This window comes from Lutra lutra, chromosome 6 (assembly GCF_902655055.1).
Source record: "Lutra lutra chromosome 6, mLutLut1.2, whole genome shotgun sequence".
NCBI classification, from domain to species: Eukaryota; Metazoa; Chordata; class Mammalia; order Carnivora; family Mustelidae; genus Lutra; species Lutra lutra.
Window position 1 is genome coordinate 128,556,566 of NC_062283.1, and position 20,654 is coordinate 128,577,219.

Genomic DNA, 20,654 nt, shown 5'->3' on the forward strand with positions numbered 1-20,654 from the left:
TCTGTCCTATTGTATATAACACACAGAATATCCTCTAAATAATACTAACATCATTATTACTATTAATACAATGGAGCAGATTAATGAAAGCATTAGAACTTTAATACATGCTCTCCCAGTTTTCCTCTGCTTTTAATAAATAGTTGTGCTGTATTTAACCTCATCAGAGGATAGGCTGTTACACAATGTACTTTAAGTCCCCGGTTTTAGTTCTATAGAAAAATTTACACTTAACATTTACCACCAGCCCTTAATGTGATCTCTTTCCAGTCATTTTGGTTGTCAGCTCTAGTACGTTTCTCAGAAAAGGAGAACATATTCCCCGAGTTCTCACAAGTTATTAACAGTGCACCAGTTTTGTTACATATGTAAAATTAATATAGTCTTAGTATACTCTTGCTTGAGCGTCTTAAATAGGTTACTCCATTTCCTCCCCTAGCCTTACAGCACTGCAGTCAAAAAGTCTGATGCTAATCTAATTTTACTTCTAAGTCACACGATATTTTTTTTTAAAGGTGTCCCAAGGATTTTTTTTCTTTCTTTTTTAAGTAGGCTCCACGTCCCGTGTAGAGCCCAATATGGGACTCAATCTCACAACCCTGAGATCCAAACCTGAGTAGAGATACTCAACCAACTGAGCCACCGAGGAGCCCCTTTTTCCTTTTCTTTGAAAGCCAGTTAATTTTACTAACTAGGGTTTTCCTTGATATTGTTCTATCTAGGTCCATGTTCTTAGATAAGTACTGTGGTCACCTAATATGTAGTTTCAAATCATTTAATTTCAGGAAGATAGGGAATTTTCTTGAATTATAGATTTTAGTGTTTATTCTATTCCCTTGTTTTGGTTTTCCTCTTCAGAGCCTACTACCTATACATCAACCTTCTTTCCTAACTTCAATATTTGGCACTTCCTCTTGAATTGGTTTTTTCTTGGTTTCTTTTGTAATTTAAACTTTTTCCTATTTATACATATATTTCTATTTAGGGCAGCATTATGTATCCTGTTAATTTGCTATTGAATTCCTTCTGGTTTAGTCTTCACTGCTAAATATTTTTGTTTACTTTTACCCCCCCCAAGATTTTTAATTTGTTTTACTTTCTATGTTTTATTTTATATTTGTTTTACTTTTACCCCCCTAAGATTTTCTAAAAGTCTTATATACTTTTAATTTTTTAACTTGTTTTGAAATTGTAGGTTACATTTGCGGGTGCCTGGCTGGCACAGTAAAGGATGCAACTCTTAATCTCAGGGTTGTGAGTTCAAAACCCACACTGGGCGTAGAGCCAACTTAAAAAAACAATTAAAAATTGTGAGTTACATGTGATCTGTCTTGTGGGCATGTTTTCTGACATGCTGTAATCTCTAGATATGTCTTCCTAATCTTCATTCTCATAACTTTTTCTTTTAACGATTTATTTATTGTTGCAAGCACGACAGAGAGCAAGCGAGCACGTGCATGACCAGGAAGAGGGGCAGAGAGAGATGCAGACTCCCTGCTGAGCCAGGAGCCCAACGTGGGACTCCATTAGAGGACCCTGGGATCATGACCTGAGCTGAACACAGACGCTTGACCCACTGAGCCACGCAGGCGCCCTCTCATAATAACTTTGTGTTAGATATAACCTTGATATTTTCCTATTTCTGTTTTTACTGTATTAAAATATTTTTGTCGTGAAATGTAACACACACAGAACAGTGCATGGAATATAAACGTTATTACAAAGCAAACTGTATTCTAAGCATCGCTCTAGATTAGGAACTAGACCACACGCCACATTCCTAAGCATCCTTGCTTTCCCCTTCCCAATCATAGTTCCCTCCTTCCTTTAGAAGTAATACCGCCATCTGGACTACTGCATGCCCCTTTTTGCTGTTCCCCCACTTTTTAAAGAGTTTTACTCCCTAGGTAGGCATCTTTAAACCCTATCGTTTAGTTTCACCTGTTCTTGAATATCATTAAATAGAATCATATAGGCTGTGTGACTTCTTTCACTAATATTCTGCTCATGAGATTCACATACCTCACTGTGTACAACTATAGTTTTCATGACTGTGTAATATTCCAGCGTAAGATAGACCACAGTTTACCTGTCCATTTCACTGTTGATAAACATCTGAGTTGTCTCCTCTGGTGGACGAGATCTCTAAATCTGGTATATATCTTTTGGTGAACATGCATGTTAACTGTACAAATCATTGTAGGGGATATTCATAAAAGTGGAATTGTTGGGTTGCCCTAGGGCAATTCATATTCAGATTTAGTAGATGATACTAAATGATTTCCCTAAGTGCTTGTACCAATTTACACTCTAACCAACAGTATTTGGTATTTCTCTTTTCCTCCCACTCTCCCTCCTTTTCTTTTCTTCCATTTAGTTATTCATTAAACTACATTTGCCCAGTCTCTGGACTAGGCCTGGGTGTCTTAGTCTGGGCTGCTCTAACAAAATACCACAGACTAGGTAGCTTATAAGTAGAAATGTATTTCTCAGTTATAGAGGCTGGAAGTCTGAGATTAAGGCATCAGCATGGTCCCATCCTGTTGAAAGCCCTCTTCCTAGCACACACACACACACACACAGAGCCAGTGCCTTGTGTGTCCTCAACATGGTGGAAAGGCTATGGAGCTCTCCTGAACCTCTTTTTGGGCATTTTCATCTCCCAAAGGCCCTGCTCTCTACTACCACATTGAGCATCAGGACTTCAACATAGGAATTCAGCAGGGTCACAAACATTTAGACCATAGCAGTATCTAATAAGGAATTAAAAAGAAGTCAAGGTGTGCATGCATCCCCTAGGAGTCCTATCCCTTTACCCCTAATTTAGTTAGCAGGTGGCTGGAAAACTCCAGCACTATCTGGGTCTTCAAAAGAGCTGATGTGGGGTCTGGGTGAGAGATCATAGCACCCAAAGTCTCTCTTCTGGAAAGTGATGTGGCAGAGCTTCTGAGTATGGTCACCAGGCTGCAGAAAGGGCCTCTCCCTGCATATTGAGGGAGACTTAATCAAGCCCTCTTCCCAGGAAATCAGTGAAATATTTGACCATAATGGTGCCGTCCTGTTCCTGGAAGCTCAGGGCACTGTTTTGTTTTCTTGTTTGAGAATTCATATAGAATTTTATAAAATTCATATAAAAACTTAAAATTCAACACTTCAGCAATTTTAAAGTGTCAACTCATTATGTACATCACCGTGTTGTACAACCACCACCACTGTCTAATTCTAGAACATTTTCCTCAGCTTAAAAATAAACCCCATGCCCAATAAGCAGCCATCCCCTCTTTCTTTCTCCCCCAGCTCCTGGCAACCACTCATCTGCTTTCTGTCTCTACAGATCTTCCTCCAGAGAGGATATAAATGGAATCCTACAAAAGGTGACCTTCTGTGTCTGGATTCTTCCACTAAGCATAATGTTTTGCAGGTTTCTCAGTGTTGAATCATGCATAACTTCATTCTTTTTCATGGCTGAGTATGATTTCACTAATGCGTAAACCACATTTTGTTCATTCATCAGCTGACAAGCATTGGGCTGCCTGTACTCTCTGGCAGCCAGGAATATAGGTATCACTATGAACATCTGTGGACCAGTTTCTGTCTGAACAGGTTTTCATTTCTCTCAGGTATATACCTACAAATGGAACTGCCAAGTCACATGGTAATCCTATGTTTGACATTTTCAGGAACCGCCCAGCTGTTTTCCGTAGCAGCTGCAGCATTTTACATTCCCACCAGTGGGATGAGAGTTTCTGTTTCTCTACCTCCTGGTCAACATTATTTTCCTTTTTTGTTTTTTTTTTTAAATAGCCCTCCTAGTAGGTGTGAAGGGAGAGTCCACCAAGGTTTCGATTTGCATTTCCCTAATGACTAATGACACTGAATACCTTTCTGTGGGCTTATTGGCCATTTGTATATTTTCTTGGGGAGGTAGTCTATTCAAGTGCTTTGCTAAATTTTTAATTGGGTTGTCTTTTGTTGAGTTGTAAGAATTCTTACCTATTCTGGATGTTAGACCCTTATTAGAGAAATGATTTGCAAAGATTTGATCCCTGCAGGTCATCTTTCTCCTTTCTTGATGGTGTCTTTTGATGCACAGCAGCTTTTAATTTTGATAAAGTCCAATTTATCTGGTTTTTTTCTTCTGTTGCTTGTACTTTTGATGTCATACCTAAAAATCTGTTGCCAAATCCAAGGTCATGAAGATTTACTCTTGTTTTTGTCTAAAAGTTTGATTGCTTTAGCTCTTATATTTAGGTCTTTGACCCAGGGTTATTTTTCACATACGATGTGAGGTAGGGGTCCAACTTCATTCTTTTGGATGTGGGTATCTAGTTATTTCAGCACCATTAGTTACATTAAAAAGACTATTCTTTTCCCTATTTAATGGTCTTGCCATCCTAGTTAAAAATCAATTGGCCATAGATACAGGTTTTTATTTCTGGATGCTCAATTCTACTTCATTGATCTATATGTTTATCTTTATGCCAGTATCACATTGTTCTGACCACTATAGCTTTGTATTAAGTTTTAAGATCGAGAAATGTGCATCCTCCAACTTTGCCCTTTTTAAAGACTGTCAATTTGGGGTCTTCTTCAATTCCATCTGCATTTTAGGATCAGCTCGTTCATTTGTGCAAAAAGGGCAATTGTTATTTTGGTAAGATTGCACTGAATCTGCAGATCATTTTGGTGGAACACTGCTATCTTTACAGTATTTTGGCCACTGCATTTCTACATACATTTTAGAATCAGCTTATTCATTTCTACCAAACTGCAAACTTCCCATCCACAAGCACTGTCCCCAGCCTTCCTAAAAGACTCCCTACATTTGCTAGAGAGGACAGCCACAAACTAACTCATATATTAAACCACTGGAAAGGTTAATGCTTACTTCTATGTTAGGAAGTTCCCTCCTTAGAAGAGCAAGCTGAAATTATAATGAATTTACTGAACTTTTCATGAAAAAATTATTTCTCATAGGTGAATTTATAAACTCATGGAAATACTCTTTCTAGTCATAAGATTAAAAAACAAAACAGTCTTACCTGTATAGCAAAAGTACCAACTCCACCGGAAGCACCCAAGATTAAAACACTGCAATGCAAAAGAAACTACAATTAGGGAAAATATTAGGTCAACATAACTGGATAAACACATAATAGGTTTTCAACATGAGCTGGCTCAAAGATAAATAATCCCAAAAGCAAATAATCATTCAGCTTCCAAAGATTATATGACAAAAGAATTTTCATTTTAGGTTCACCAAGAATCTATAAGTGCTTAAAGCTAAACATTCTATGAACTCTTTACCAAGAATACCAAATACCAAAAATACCAACATATCACTTTTTTTTTTTAAGCTGTGCAGACGGTTCTTGGTAACATCTGCCTTACAATTTTTCCAGGCTAAAATTACCACAGCTTTCTCTATAGGAGGGAGCTCTGGGATCCTTTTTTAGTGTGTTACAGTGGATTCAGTAGCTCTCTAAGAAAAATCACATTCCCGACCACATTCCTGCCAAAGTGGAATAAATGTCTTTTGTTCAGACATGTCCCGACAAGCTCATCAACTTTCATAAATGGAAATCAATCTTATCCTCAATTTGGCTTCCTGTTGAAACAGATGAATCTGTCCTATCAGCACAAGCAACCCTGGGTTCCAGGTTTTTACTATGTCTGCTTGTCGTAGGTTTCTTTCCCCTCTAGACCAACGGTGTTCAGCTTAGAGTTTATGGATGAGTTGGGATGGGGTGCATGGGTGGGGGTGTGTGTGTGAACCCTCTGAACTTGTGAACTGAATCTAATAACATGAAAAATTTGGTGGGATTCTGCAGGCATGCACTGGGGAAGAGAGGGATCTAGCCTAATTTTCCCAAAGAAGTACGGGACACAAAAGAGAATCACTGCTTTATGTATTCTTACATTTTCTTCTCAAATGAAGCCAGAGCATCATGGAATTGCCGATTGGAACTGCATAGTTTCAGGTCCCTAGAAAATCACTAGTATTGAACTGCACTTTGGTATTCTGCTACCCACCCAGAATGAGGGACATTATCAAACGTGTTCAATGTTTGATACCACATTAGCTAAGGAGATACTGTTGAGAGAATTCATTTGCTTTGTAAGTAAGCACAGAATAACATTCTTCTAAAGACTACGTGGTGGGAGTAGCTGAGTTTCTGTCTGTCAGTGTAAACTTCATAGCTGCTGCCTGTGGGTCCCCCTCCCCCTCCCTCGCTCTTTACCCCCATCTCCTCAGCTCTATACCTCAGTCACTCTACTCCAGCCACACTGGCCTTTCCTGCTGCTCCTGGAAGGTGCCAGACAAGCCTTCCATGTCAGGGCCTTTCAGAAGGATTTCCTTTGTCTGATTTGCTGTTCCTCACATATCCTCAAGGCTCTCTCCCTCACTCCTGTCTGCTCTCTTCATCTTACCTTCTGTTCCATTTTATTGCCACTGATACTGTCTAACAGCCTACATCATTTTACTATTTTGGGAGTTTGCATTCCATGCCTCTCCCACCACCCTTAACACGCCAGTTCTGGGTTCCTATCTGCTCAGTCCCAACCCAAAATGACTTCCTCTCTCGCAGCTCATTTCCCTCTTTGACTTGGTGGCTAGAAGGTGCAGAGAATTTTGCCACCTATCTCTAGCAAATGCACAGAACCTCGGGACATGCATTCTGTCTACAATCTTAACTCCAGTTTCATTTTGTGTTCTTCTCTGTTACCCTCAAATCACAGAAGGTTGTTTGTCATCCTTTTAGATCTTGAAAGTTACTAAAATTTCTGAGCCAGCTGTTCCCTTTGAAATTAATACACTAAATGTAATTAAAATAAGTCTCCTTATAAATTGTGTTCCTTCCAGAAAAAATTACTTTTAATTTTCAAAGAACTATAAATTGCCCAGAATAGGAAAAAAAATATAAAGAAGAACCCTTCTAAAGTCCTTCAATTCATACATTAATAGCTTGAGTATTTCCTAAATGGGGATAGTGGGCAGGAAGCATTAAAACTGCCTCACAGATACATCCAAAAATTAATTCATCCAGTGGCGCCTGCATGGCTCAGTCGATTAAGGGTCTGACCTCAGCTCAAGTCATGATCTCAGGGTCCTGGGACTGAGACCTGCATAGGGCTCTGCACTGAGCAGGGAATCTGCTTCTCCCTCTGCCCCTCCCCCATTCATGTTCTCTCTCCCTCTCTCTCTCTCCCCCCTTCCTTCCCTCCTTTCCCACCCTCACTCAAACAAACAAAACCTTAAAAAAAAATTAATTCATCCATGAAATATTCTACTCTTATTCTGGCCCATTCCTACTTACAGAAATGTAACAAGTCAAGTCATTTAAATCCTTCACAATCTAATCCTTATCTCAATTCTGACGTCTCACCATTTTCTGAAAAGAACTCTCCATCTCAGTCACCCTGGCCCCCTCACTCTTATGACCAAGTCCTGTGCACACTGGCCCATTTCTCAGGCTCCCAGATGCCTTCACTGCCTGGTGAGGTCTTCTGGCGCTTGAAGCCAAGCCCCAGCTTTCCTGCACAGCACCCCAAGAGCACACCAAAGCAGGTGTCGGTGCCACACGTTGTTAACTTTCACCCATACGCTTGCTTCCCAAGTTATTCTGGAAGGCTTCGAGGGCAGAGACCTCCTAGTAGGCCCAGGACTAGGCACACTACCCTGGATGTAGCCGATGGCTGATGTTTCTTGACTTTAAAATTCATCTGAATCAGCATTTTCTCCTGCAATCAAGACAACAACTGTGACTACCTCAAGTGAGGGAATCCCCGGGCTGTTTGGAAGACTGCGTTAAAAGTTCCTCCAGTGAGGGGCACCTGGGTGGCTCAGTGGGTTAAAGCCTCTGCCTTCGGCTCAGGTCATGGTCCTGGTGTCCTGGGATCGAGCCCCACATCGGGCTCTCTGCTCTGCGGGGAGCCTGCTTCCACCTCTCTCTCTGTCTGCCTCTCTGCCTACTTGTGATCTCTGTCTGTCAAATAAATAAATAAAATCTTAAAAAAAAAAAAAGTTCCTCCAGTGAACAAACATCTGAAATTCATTTCTACTTCTCTCCCTGGGAAGGCTGGATTAAGAGGACAGCAAATAAAATGCAGCTTAAGGATCCAAACTGCCAGATACATCTCCAACCTTATTATTGTCATTCATCGCTTCCCTGTAACTCTGGATCCAAAGCACCATCACTCCCCCACACAAAAAAGCACACATGTTTTACAGCCCTGCTTGGCAGGAGTGGTTCCACAACGGCGGCTTCAGTTCCCGTTGGCGCCGCTTGATGGCGCCCCCCAGTGCAAAACGGGCAAGAAGCATTGAAGGACCACAGGAAAGACGTGCAGACGCCTCCTTCTCTGGTCCTGCAAACTCCATGTTTGGGGCAGATTCAATCAGGGCCTGCCCTTGTCTTCAAAGAAAGTCCCCAAAAAGGGACAACAGGCAAAATGAATTTTCAAGCCACAATAGGTGGGTTAGTCCTCTGTGGTCTGAAGTCCTGGGGCTGAACTAGCTGTTCTCGTACTCTTCAACGCACTTCCAGCACAAAGGGAAAATAGCAGCGCTTGCTTACCCTGCTTACCCCCAGTGGCCCTTCACTGAAGTGCTATACAGTGGAAATGCTTTCTACCCAGCTTGCTAGAACGGTCACCCTGTATATTCAAGCCTCACTGAAGTAGAGGTCTATTCGCTGGAGGGAAGAATACTGCTCATTGTAGAGAGCAAGTGCCCCGGAAATACTCTATTTGGAAAAATCACTGTGATTCAAAATTGCCAAGCTTTTTAATCACATTCCTCCCTTACTTCTTAAGTTCACATGTGAATCAGTGGGATTTGGACTGTGACAGATATACAAAATATGGAGAAAGTGGGAATAATTAGTACACTGCTTATGCATCCTGAAGCCTTAAAATTTGATTTTCTCTGTCACTTCTGCCCAATCTCTCAACTCTACCTAAACATACATTAAGGTATTAACTCAGTGGTGGCTTCTTTTCCATTACTGAGTCACTTTTTACTTAGTATTTGGGCACCTAAGTGCCTCTACAATCACACCATCAGGATTCCAGCCGTAAGAGGCAAGGCATCAACACCCTGGCTGCCTTGCAGATGAAAGAGACGAAACCTACTACAAAACAGTCTGAGATCCAGAAGTAAGGAATAATCTTTCAAATTTCTATACCTGGCCTAGCCCCAGAAAGAATGTCAGAGCTAGATATCTAGAGACCTGGGTTCTAGTCCCAACCCTCTAACTGAATCTGCAGGCCTCATACTCATCTCCTATGAAATGAGCATCACCCCAGGAGTTAGTAAAAAAGGAAAGTTGGCATTTTCAATCTTATTTAAGCTTATATATACTTTCCCTGTCTTTCTAACACAGACGTATATGACCTTTAGGATTCCCCCTAGACCATGTACTTGTGGGAGGAAAAAAGTCACATTGCAAGATTAGAGTACCCTCTATTTAAAGTCCTAATGGAAGGGGCGCCTGGGGGGGCTCAGTCAGTTAAGCGTCTGCCTTCTCCTCAGATCATGATCCAGGATCCTGGGATTCAGCCCCAAGTCTGGCTCCCTGCTGAGCAGACAGTCTGCTTCTCCCTCTCCCTCTGTCCATCCCCCCACTTTTACACTCTCTCTAGTAAGTAAATAAATAAAAATTTTAAAGATTTTTATTTATTTGACAGAGAAAGAGAAAGAGTTCACAAGCAAGGGCCGTGGAAGAGGGAGAAGCAGGCTCCCCGCTGAGCAGGGAGAACAATGTGGGGCTCAATCCCAGGACCTGGGATTATGACCTGAGCCAAAGGTAGCTGCTTAACCGACACCCAGGCGCCCCAATAAAAAAACCTTTTAAAAATAAATAAATAAATAAAGTCCTAATGGCTCAGAAACAAAGAGGAGTTAAACATGGCTAACTCTTCCATAAGTAGAAACAAATGGTCTTTAAAAACTAAAGAGGATGTTAAAAATATATTAATTTCATTTTTAAATTTCTCATACTACTTTTAAATTTGGGGGAAAAAGGGTGGGGTGAAAGATAGTAAAGTATAACATAATATGCTAAGTTTACTCCCTAGAGTGAGTGAGAAACTTCATCTGAGCAAGTAGAATAGAACTACAAAACAAACGAACGGACACTTGGCCGAGGTAGCCTGGATTTGTGTGTCCCCTCCTAAGCCTCTGTAATTCATGTACACATTCCCCAATTTGCAGAAGAGTTCATGTGTGAATTAGTGGTTTGGAACTTTAAACACATTTTCCCATGAAAACAAAGCTATTTATATATGTTGGCTCGGTGCCCAGGGTAGCCGTTTATTAAGGTTTAGTAAACCCACAGCGGACCAAGAACCTCATACACATACAACAATGATTCTGTGGGAAACAAATTCAGAATTTTAACCAGGAGTACTGGGAACACATCTCCCTGAACAGGACAACCAGCGGGAACCATACCAAATCACTGGTTCCTTCAATCTGGTGTAGAACAGAGAAGAAAGGAGGGCAGAAGTAAGGATGTTTATGATGGCAATAACAGGAGGGATAAGAGACAGAAGAAGCATAGTCGGATTTACCACTGAACTGACAGGGTTTGGGACACACCACCCCGAAATACGGCATCTTGGCATACTGAGTATTTTAAGGTAAAGGAAGTTGAGAAACAGCATGTACAGGAAGAACTTCTGACCTCCTGAGCTGAAGCAGGTCGTAAGACCCTCATGTGAGAGGGCGGTCCTATACCTGGAGGACAGGGACATCCTTATCTCTAAGACAGAAGGGTACAGTGAGGAATCAGAATGAACAGGCCTTGCTAAATTTCCCAGTTGACTATCCTTTTTTTTTTTTTAAAGATTTTATTTATTTATTTGACAGACAGAAATCACAAGTAGGCAGAGAGAGAGGAGGAAGCAGGCTCCCCGCTGAGCAGAGAGCCCGATGAGGGGCTCGATCCCAGGACCCTGGGATCATGACCTGAGCCGAAGGCAGAGGCTTTAACCCACTGAGCCACCCAGGCGCCCCAGCTCATACCTTCTGATCACCTTTTTTTTCTTTTTTCTTTTTTTTTTTTTTTGGAAGACATTTCACTCTTCACCAAATATAGCATAAACACAGGCTTAACCACTTCTTCAGATCCTCCTTTCCTTATGAAGGTCTCCCCAGCACATAAAACTTGTATTAAATAAATCTGTGTGATTCTGCCTTTTTAATCTGTCTCTTGTTACAGGGGACCCAGGCAAGAACTTAGAAGAGTGGAGGAAAACCATATTTTCCTTCCCTGCTCCAAGCCTTTTACTTACACAAAGCCCTGAGAGGAGCCCTAGCAAAATACTTGCGTGAACATAGATTTTTGTAAAATTTGCAAAAGATATGCTAATGAAGGATGGCAGAATATGCCATCTTTGGCATAAGGATTATTTTGAGCTGAAGGCAGCTGAGAAGAATCAGATATAAGAAAGTCCTGGGTCCTCCAGTCAGCCTAAAAGCAGGACATCAATTGATAAAAGGTGTACCTCCCCTCCTAGCTACCAGGAAGGACAAAGGTTAATCCCCGGAGATAACTTTAGACCCTCATCAGTGGAAAAGGCACCAACTTAAATCTGTATCACAATTTTTACCTTGCATTTCCCAGCAACCTCTTCACAACTGGCCTTCCCTACCTGTGCCTCGTCTTTTGTCTTTAGCGAAAGATGGTATTTTTGCCTGAACTCTAAGCTACCCATTTGAGGGCCTCATTTTCCCCAGGTAGCTCATGTACCTGAGGTACACATGTTAATAAACTTCTGGGTTTTTTCTCATTAACCTTTATTACAGAGGTCTCGGTAGAGAATTCAGAAAGGAAGAGGGAAAATGATTTTTCCTTCTCTATTAACCACAATCAGTTAACATTTCTGTCTCTTTCCATTTCTACACCCTCCATTACGCTGCCCCTTGTGACAAGTAACAGTAGATTTGGTGGGAGGGAAGCGGATTTGGAAATACAAATGCTTTGGGTTTAGTGGAAAATACTGACATGGGCCATGGTCCTTTCGAATAGAGTTAAGTTACCACAGGCTGCCTGGCTTAAGAATGCCTTCCAGGAATATTCCTGCTTCCCACTGAAGTAACACAACAAAGCATCATGAAGTTATGGTCTTATTAGGATAAGACTAAGTATCATGGTACCTAGCACTAGATTATACAAGCAGTGAAGGAGGAAAATGGTTAAACAAGGTTTGAGACACATAGAACCTCAAGCTCGTCTCCAGAAAATTCCTCCAATTATGAGACCTGTAAAAACTTAACAATACGCCACTAATAAAGTTAATTCCTAGATCAGGAGCTACAACATGGAGGCTACCCCAGGGGCCTAGCCCACGTCGTAAATCTCAACTTAAGTCGGTCTGCACTTAACACCCATCACAGTCCTCCAACTCGGCTGTAGCCAGCTTACCTTACCCTAGAAAACAGGCCAGGCTAGCCTTATAAGGAAATCACGAAGCTCCTAGGCAATCATGCCATTTCCCTGCTGCCTCTTCGAATGCTCTGTAAAACTTGCTCTTGCCCAGAATCCCTCAGGAAGAGTGTTCCACTGCTTGTGAGGCACTGTGCTCCGCAATCTACGCATGCTTTTCCCTCGAGTGAAGGATAAACGCATCACTACGTGGTATTATTTTTGTCATCTGATACCACCACATGGAAGACATCAACCACAAACTACTAAATGAGGGCTGGCAATTACAACCTATAAGTATTTCAGGCCTATTCACTGCAGAAGAAAACCTAAAATGCCTTGAAATCTGACAGCCCCCATATTAAAGGAACTTGGAAGACATTTTCCACCCATTTGACAGCCTTCCTAAATTTTACATGATGAGAACAAGGAATTGGTTTGTTGAAGGAGAGGCAGCAGAGTTTGGAAAGGGTCAGGTTTTGGCTGAAGGGAAATGCCACTTAATGGACATTAGCAATCCAGAGGACTCGGTGTCACAGGCAGGAGGTCTTGTCTTGCCCCAGTGGAGTTTAAAACACAAAGGGGATGTCTAACTGAAACTTAGCAGAGAGGCTAGGGTGAGACACCAATCTGCAAGCTGCCATGGTAGGAACAGGAATTGGGAGCAGGTGAGAGACCTCCGGGAGTCAGAGAGCCGTGGTGGAGCGGACATGGGGGAATGGCAACAGTTAAAGGCTGGAGAAAAGAGACGGTCCTCTAAAAATTACAAGAGATGGTCAAAAAGGCAGGAAAGCCAAAGGAGTCTGATATCCTGAAACCATGGAAAAAGTGAGTCTTAAGGAAGTGGTCAGCAGTGCCATATACTTCAAGGAGGTGAAATGCTAAGGAGAACTGAAAAAGATCACGGGGTTGGCCACTTAGTCAGCTATGACCCAGGGGGGCAGGGGCACAGCTGTGGCTTGCTGGGAAGGCTGGAGGTTAGGTTACAGTGCCCCAAAGAGCAGAAGGCTTCTGAGCTTCACAAGATAGTACCTAGACACTCAGAAAGCTCATCTGTACACCACAAAGTTCCAGGAAAGAGTTTCCTACTAGTGCTTTAACTGAGCCCTCCTGGGGCCCCAGCAAAACAGGTCCCGAAGCAAGACACATTTGCATCACACTGGCCAAAGCCTCCACCCTCCCCCTCCTCCTCACAGCCAGGCGATTTTCTTCCTGCAAGTAAACTGCTGACGCTTCCGTCTCGTTTCCCCTACCTCTCTGACCATACCACCCACTCAAGTACAAATGAAAACCCACAGTCCACAGGGGCGGTGGGAGCACAGTGTGTGGAGAAACAGGTGGGTGGTGGGGTACAGAACGGGCAGAAGGCAGCTAAAGGAAGGAAGCTGTATTATAATTATCACGGAAGCCCAGCGGTTGGGGGAGGGCGGTAAACCCAATGATTTCAAGCTGGAGCCTGTCCAATTCTGTAACAGAATTAATTAGACACCCAATTCACAATTACTTGACAAAATTTTACTGTCATAAAGACTAGTCTCAAATAAGAAACAGTGAAAAGCATGTCTAAATTCACTGCATTGAGTTTCAAGTATACACAATTTAAGAGTAAAATTTATATGGTACAAGAGGAATGGTTCCATTTCCAACACTTTCTAATACTTCTGTCAAACAGAGTGAAGTACAACTTTCCCAGTAAAAGATGAATTTCAGGTAGATCGTGAAATATTCAAGATGTACCACGACACTACCAATAAATATAACCACCACACTAAAATGCTTTCAGAAAGTATCTGGTGTAACCACTTTTTAAAACATTTCTATCATCTTGAGAGCCCTAGGTTATCTAGGTTTCCAACTTAATAAATCAAGAAGAAACTATGGATGGGCTGGTAAGAAAAAAAATGATTGCATCTGACATTTTCTAGTGATATCAAAGTGTGGGCAAAAATGACATATTACGTGACATCAGTACGAAACTATCACCTTGGTTAACGATGCTCAGTTATTGCAAAAATCCAATTATATAACAAAAAAGGAAAAAGTAAACATTACCTTAGAAAGTAAACCTTACCTTAGAAAGCTTTGTTTTAATTTGAAAAAGCTGTTTGTTACAAAGAAATCCTGTAAATTCTTCCAAGGTGCTGATGGGTGTTTCTTTCTTTCTTTTTTTTAATTAAGTAGTTAGAAAAACAGACTATTAGCCCTTGTTAACAAACACTGACCTGCTTTACTGCAGACTAAAACATGCCTTAATGTCAACAGCTAATAGAAAGAGAATAACTATGCCTTAGAGAAAGCAAAATATGTTCCACCATTCACCGTGAATAGTCAAACAAAAAAGCCACTTTGGACTGGAACTGCTTAGTTTATGTATAATAAAATCCCACTTTAGTCCTAATTTCCTCCTGTAAAATTTTTTTAATAGTATTTTAAGGTGCTCACACCTCTCATTTGATTCCCACAAATAAGGAATTGGGAGAGGTAGACTATTATTACCACCCAAAGGCAGTAACTTCAGGAAACAGATTTCCTAGAGCACCACAGGCCAAAGCTCTCACTGCCACTTGGAACAGAGGCATCCTACAGGTCCGGTGAGAATGCATGAGATTCAGCATATGAGCCAGTGTAAACAGGAGCCATTTACAATGGATCTCGCTTCAGTTTGGCTAATACGTGGCTAAAGAAATGAACACACCCAATTCAAAACACTATGGAACTGCCTTACCAAGGATGAAACTTTCCACTTCTCAAAGCTCCCCTAACAACCTCCACTGTCCTCCGCTCAGTACCCTGGAGGAAACTGCACAGACCCCAGAAATGGCATAACCAGGGTCACCTTATGAGTCAGCAAAAGAGAAAAGGACCACGTGTTCTAATTCCCTGGTTCCAAGCCATTACTGCTTCAACAGAAGAAAACACAATACCAAAGATGACCCACAAGGCCAACAACAAAGTGGGGATCCACGTGCCTAAGAAAAGACAACTAGAGCAGTTTCTAAATTGTTTTCTTCCAGGTACTAGAAATGAATAAGCCTGGAGAGCCCTGAACTGGCAAAAGGAATGAGAGCTGTCTAACCACAGCACACAGATGGTCATGCAGGCATGGGAAGTCTAATGTTTTAAAGAAAAACAAAACAATAAAGCATCAATGTCAATGCAGAGCCTACCATAATAGAGGTCTGAAAACCCTGAATTCTGCAAGGTTATTAATGAAGACAGACCATTAGAAAAAGCTATGTGTCCAGACTAATTTAATTTAAACAAAGTAGTTGACCTAAACGGTAACTTCAGAAGCTTAAAAAATAAACAGGGTTGACCTTTAGAATAAATATTTACCTTGAATTCTACAATAAAGACTTGCAGCTCATTAAATGAAACATCTTCACACTGCTTTCAGAAATACAGTTATTAAGCTTTCATTAAATTGAAGCCTTTGTAGCCCAACACATTAAATGTGAAGTGTAAGGTTTCACAACAGTCTAATTATTTTACCTGCGCTAATTCATAGTAACCAAAATACTCATCTTATTAAAAATTGACCTATAGATTTCTCTCCTTTATCACAATCATTAAATGGTTCTTGGCACCTTGTTTTCTTGCCAAAAAATAAAATCAGTTTCCCCGATCACGCCAACTCTCTAAAATTCGAAGAACACAGGCTCACCTATATTGAGTGCCTTCCACGGGCCACAACGTGTGCCACGCCACTAATTTTACTTGTGTTTTCGCATTTACCCCGTAAAACAAAACTCACAGAAGAGAAGTGATGGAGTGGGCCCCTCAGCTAGAAAGCAGCAGAATCTGGATATATGGACTCAAGTACACCTGACCCATTCCTACTCACTGTGTGTTGCTACTTGAACAGTAAAGACCTGAAAGCACAAAAACTGACCTAAAGGATGCCAAGCAGGAAGCCTAAGAGAACTCAAGAATATTCACCGGTGTTTTGCAGTCCCTTTATATCTGGTCTTCACAGAAATCTGAGAGTCAGAGAGCAAATCCTAGCAGAGGGGGAAAAGCACCTTACAAAACATATAAGGTGATGACGCTTTAACCTTTTTAAGAATCTAATCAAAGTGCTTGCTTCGGCAGCACATATACTAAAATTGGAACGATACAGAGAAGATTAGCATGGCCCCTTGCGCAAGGATGACACGCAAATTCGTGAAGCGTTCCATAAAAAAAAAAAAAAAAGAATCTAATCAAAGCTACGGATCTTCTTTGCAGAAATTTACATACAAACGTTTGCATTATTTTACCAAGTTCCGACTCCTGGAGTTCCCCTACATGTTTCCATTTAAAAATTCCCATTTGCTTGGGCTAAAAGTCAACACAATGAGGTCGAGAGAGTACTAACTGGGGGCGCCTGGGTGGCTCGGTCGGTTAAGCATCTGACTCTTGGTTTCCGCTGAAGTCATAATCCCCGGGTTGTGAGATCAAGCCCCACGTCAGGCTCTGTGCTCAGTGTGGAGTCTGCTTGAAGATGCTCCTCTCTCTCTCTCTTCCCCTCTTCCTCTGCACCCCCACCCCTAATTCAGGCACTCTAAAATAAATACATCTTTAAAAAGAAAAAAAAGTACAAATTGACACAAATAGGAGTTTTTTTTTGGAGATTGCTTTAAATGTTACCACAGCTCTGCTCATGCAACTGATCTGAATTTTAACACTCTTCTCAGGAATCTACTGCAAAGAAAGACCTTAACAGAAGGAGAGAAGGGAGGTTTAGAGACCACAATTGATTCTTACCGCTTTCCTGTGCAATTCTTGTCATTCAGGCCGCCAACCTTGTTTAGAGCAGACCAGGCTGTGAGAGCCACATACGGCAAAGAGGCAGCTTGAGTATGAGTGAGTGATTTGGGCTTGAGAGAGACCTGAATTTGGGGACAACAGTTAGAAATAAGCAATGATGAGCAAACCTACCAAGAAACACAATTAAGTATATTTATCTGCATAGGAATCCAACTCCTTTCACTGATTTCATAGATATGCCTATAACATTCTGCCAGGTTCAGCATTTACTGCATACCCTACTCCAGGATTATCCCTAAGGAATATTCTCCTAATGACTCAACCTGCCTCACAGAGGTTCAGTAATATTTTATAGGCTACATTATCAGATAAAGCTGCTTAATTCTTCATAAAGAGACCACATTCAATAATCCCATTAGTCCTGACTATACCCAGAAATAAATCCAAATAAACCTTGAGCCCTCATAAACACATTCTAATTTGTTTTTGAGATCAGCTGCTTCCTTCACTCCCATTTAGTGGAAGATAATCTTTCCAGACTTTCTCTAATCTCAGTAATACCCCTTTTTCCCTTCCTGCCCTCCCTTCTGTAGCCAATTTCCTCACTGTTAACCCCTTTCTCTCTATTCAAATTGTCAGGCCACCTGACTATACTTGATGAGACTATTTTTAAAGTTATTTGAAAAAGCCTGCTACTCTCATGCTTCTGTTGATGATTAACCGGTATGCTCCATTTGGTATATTTGGTTTCAACTGCTTATTCTGGGTAAAACTGAGAAACACAGCAGGGTTTCTAGATCCCACTCCAAATCCCTGCTCCGGGAGACAAAGAGCCGCTTTGGCAGGCAGTGTTACTAAAGGACATCAAATACTTTTTTTACTCTTTCAAAAATTCCTATTCTCTATCTTAGCTCTTTCAAAACTACCCATAAAACACAAACCCGATGTGAAAAGCAACCAGTTATTTCAGAGATATCTGTCGGTCTTTGTTTATACTTTCTAATGGCATTTCGGCACAGAGTCGGGGAGTTACCTCATTCCCACTGACTACAACAAACTCTGACAGGGTGCCTTGTTTCCAGGGAGGAACTGCAGCCCAGACCTGAAACACACAACTTCATTAGAAACATATTTTCTGACCGAAGCTCAGCATGAGGGCTTTCCCCGACACAGACCCCGACACAGACCCCACCCTGCAAAAAAGCACAAGTCAGCAACAGACCAGGCCAAAGAGTTATTTTCACTTAATATAAATGTAGTACTTAGTAGGATTCTGAATTTGCCAACTCAAACCACATTGGAAGCAGATGCTAATAAATCCACCGTATTTACGGACAACTTAGAGTACTGGTAAGAGCCCAGTCTCTGGGGCTTGAATCCTGGCTCCAGCACTTTCTACGCAGGACTCTTTACAGCTTGGCTTCCTCATCTTGTAAACTGTGCCTAACTGTACTTACTTCATAAGCTTTAAATGTGTTCTTTTATGACAAGCAACTAGAACAGTGTTAGCTATCATTATGAGCTCAACTTTAATTTCTTGGTATAAAAGTTCAAAGTGACAAGTGACAGGTGATTATACCAAACTTTAGCTATTTTAAAACCATCTAACCCATAAGGTAGAAATTGTCGTTTAAAGACTTCAAGGAAAAAAAAAAAAAAGTCCCAGTCCTACATATTTTAAAGTCTTGAAATTCTTAAACACTGGATTTTAAAAAGTTCAAGTATGGTCAAGCTCTTTTGGAATAGTTAGTGAAAAATGTAACAACAGAACAAAGAAAATGAAGGTTCTAGCCTTAAAAGGTCAAGGATACATTTACTTCCAAAAGCAACAAAATGAAATCTGCATATTTAGAAAAGGAGTTAACTCACCTCATCTCCTGGCTTGAAGTACCTCACATCAAGTCCACATTCCATCACCACACCAGAGACATCCCGACCCAGAGTCAGGGGAAATTCTTCTCCTTTGGTTTTAATATGTAAAGGATCACGTTTTATATTTAAAGCCGTAGCCCCATAACCACCTGTGAAATACAATTTATCGGTTTCCTCCAAAACAATGAAATTATTTAAAAACCACTAGAGAGTTACATGCCAGATTCTATCCTCAAGATGTAGATTATAAAATAATCAACCTCACAATTTTTTTTTTTATCATCACACTTGAACCCACAAAAACAAGGGATGTTGTTCTTTCCAAAGAAAATTACTTGGAAGGTTATAACCATTTTCAACTAAAGCTACCACTGCTCAAAATGTTTTTGAAATTCCAATTCTGAAGTTGCCTTCAGACTTTTTGGTATTTCCTTATATAATTTTAGTCTTTGAAAATGGTTTCTTTTATTCATTCATGAACTTTTTTTTTAAATCCATTATTTGAATAATTGATTCTTTTTTTTTTTAAGATTTTATTTATTTATTTGACAGAGTTCACAAGTAGGCAGAGAAGCAGGCAGAGAGAGAGGGGACAGAAAGCAGGCTTCCTGCTGAGCAGAGAGCCCTATGTGGGGCTCTATCCCAGGACCCTGGGATCATGACCTGAGCTGAAGGCAGAGGCTTTAACCCACTGAGCCACCCAGGCGCCCCCATTCATGAACTTTTAAACAACAAAATTGTTTGGTGCCAAGTCTAGTGAAAAAGATAAATGATAAAGCTGTTTGAAGTAAAAAAATAGTATCAAATACTATACCCATGCCTAACATCGGTCTAAGAAAAATGTTCCCCATATCTCCCAAAATGCTTTTAGAACATCTCTGAGGTAAGTGCATATATTAGTGAGTGGGGGGGGGGGGAACCATTTGCTACCTCTATTCTGTCAAGTTAACTGCTTTATTATACATATTTTTAAAAATATTTACATAAATGTCAGTTAAGTAGACCTGAAGACATTCTAATCGTAACTTTTTTGTTTCAAATAAATTGGCCATTTACAATAACCCAAAGTAGTTTATTACAAAGCTTCAACATATAAAATGACTTTTCTAGGACACAAAATTATCTGCCATAGCCTCTTCCACTTGACATTTCTCGGAGACCATTTCTGCTAGGTGAGACACTCCAAGATAAGCACTCTTTCCACCTTTCTCATGTCATGTACCACAATTTATGTTCCAAAATCACTAAACCACTCCGTGAGTTTCCCCTTTCCCCCACAACCCACCCATAAAGGTGGCACTTCAGATCTTAAAGATGAAGAAAAACCAGCAAAGGAGACGGAGAAGGCCTGACCAGTGAAGAGCGGTCCCACAGGCCAAGGGAAGAGGGTCATTTCAAGAAGTCAAATGCTGGGGCATCTGGGTTGGTCTGTTAAGCCTCCAACTCTTGGTTTCTACTCCCATCCTATCTCAGGGCAGTGAAATGGAGCCCACCTTGGACTCTGCACTCAGCAGGGAGTCTGTGTGAAATTCTCTCTCCCTCTCCCTCTGCCCCTACCCCCTACACCTGCTCATGGACTGTCTCTAAAAATAAATAGATCTT

At 41.0% G+C, this 20,654-nt stretch overlaps 1 protein-coding gene and 1 non-coding gene across 3 annotated transcripts in view; one reads left to right on the forward strand and one right to left on the reverse strand.

Annotated features, from left to right (window-relative positions):
• RTN4IP1 (reticulon 4 interacting protein 1) overlaps nucleotides 1–20,654 on the reverse strand; it is a 50,308-nt gene that overhangs the window by 18,180 nt on the left and 11,474 nt on the right. For both annotated transcript variants that reach the window (XM_047734838.1, XM_047734837.1), the window contains exons 2-5: nucleotides 19,050–19,201; nucleotides 18,214–18,282; nucleotides 17,178–17,302; nucleotides 5,043–5,091 (exon numbers count right to left, since the gene is read on the reverse strand). In XM_047734838.1, coding sequence (XP_047590794.1) covers nucleotides 5,043–5,091; nucleotides 17,178–17,302; nucleotides 18,214–18,282; nucleotides 19,050–19,201 — 395 coding nt within the window. The remainder of the gene's footprint in view (nucleotides 1–5,042; nucleotides 5,092–17,177; nucleotides 17,303–18,213; nucleotides 18,283–19,049; nucleotides 19,202–20,654) is intronic.
• Nucleotides 16,508–16,615, forward strand: LOC125103372 (U6 spliceosomal RNA). The gene has a single exon (XR_007128376.1). It is a non-coding gene; the product is annotated as a U6 spliceosomal RNA (small nuclear RNA).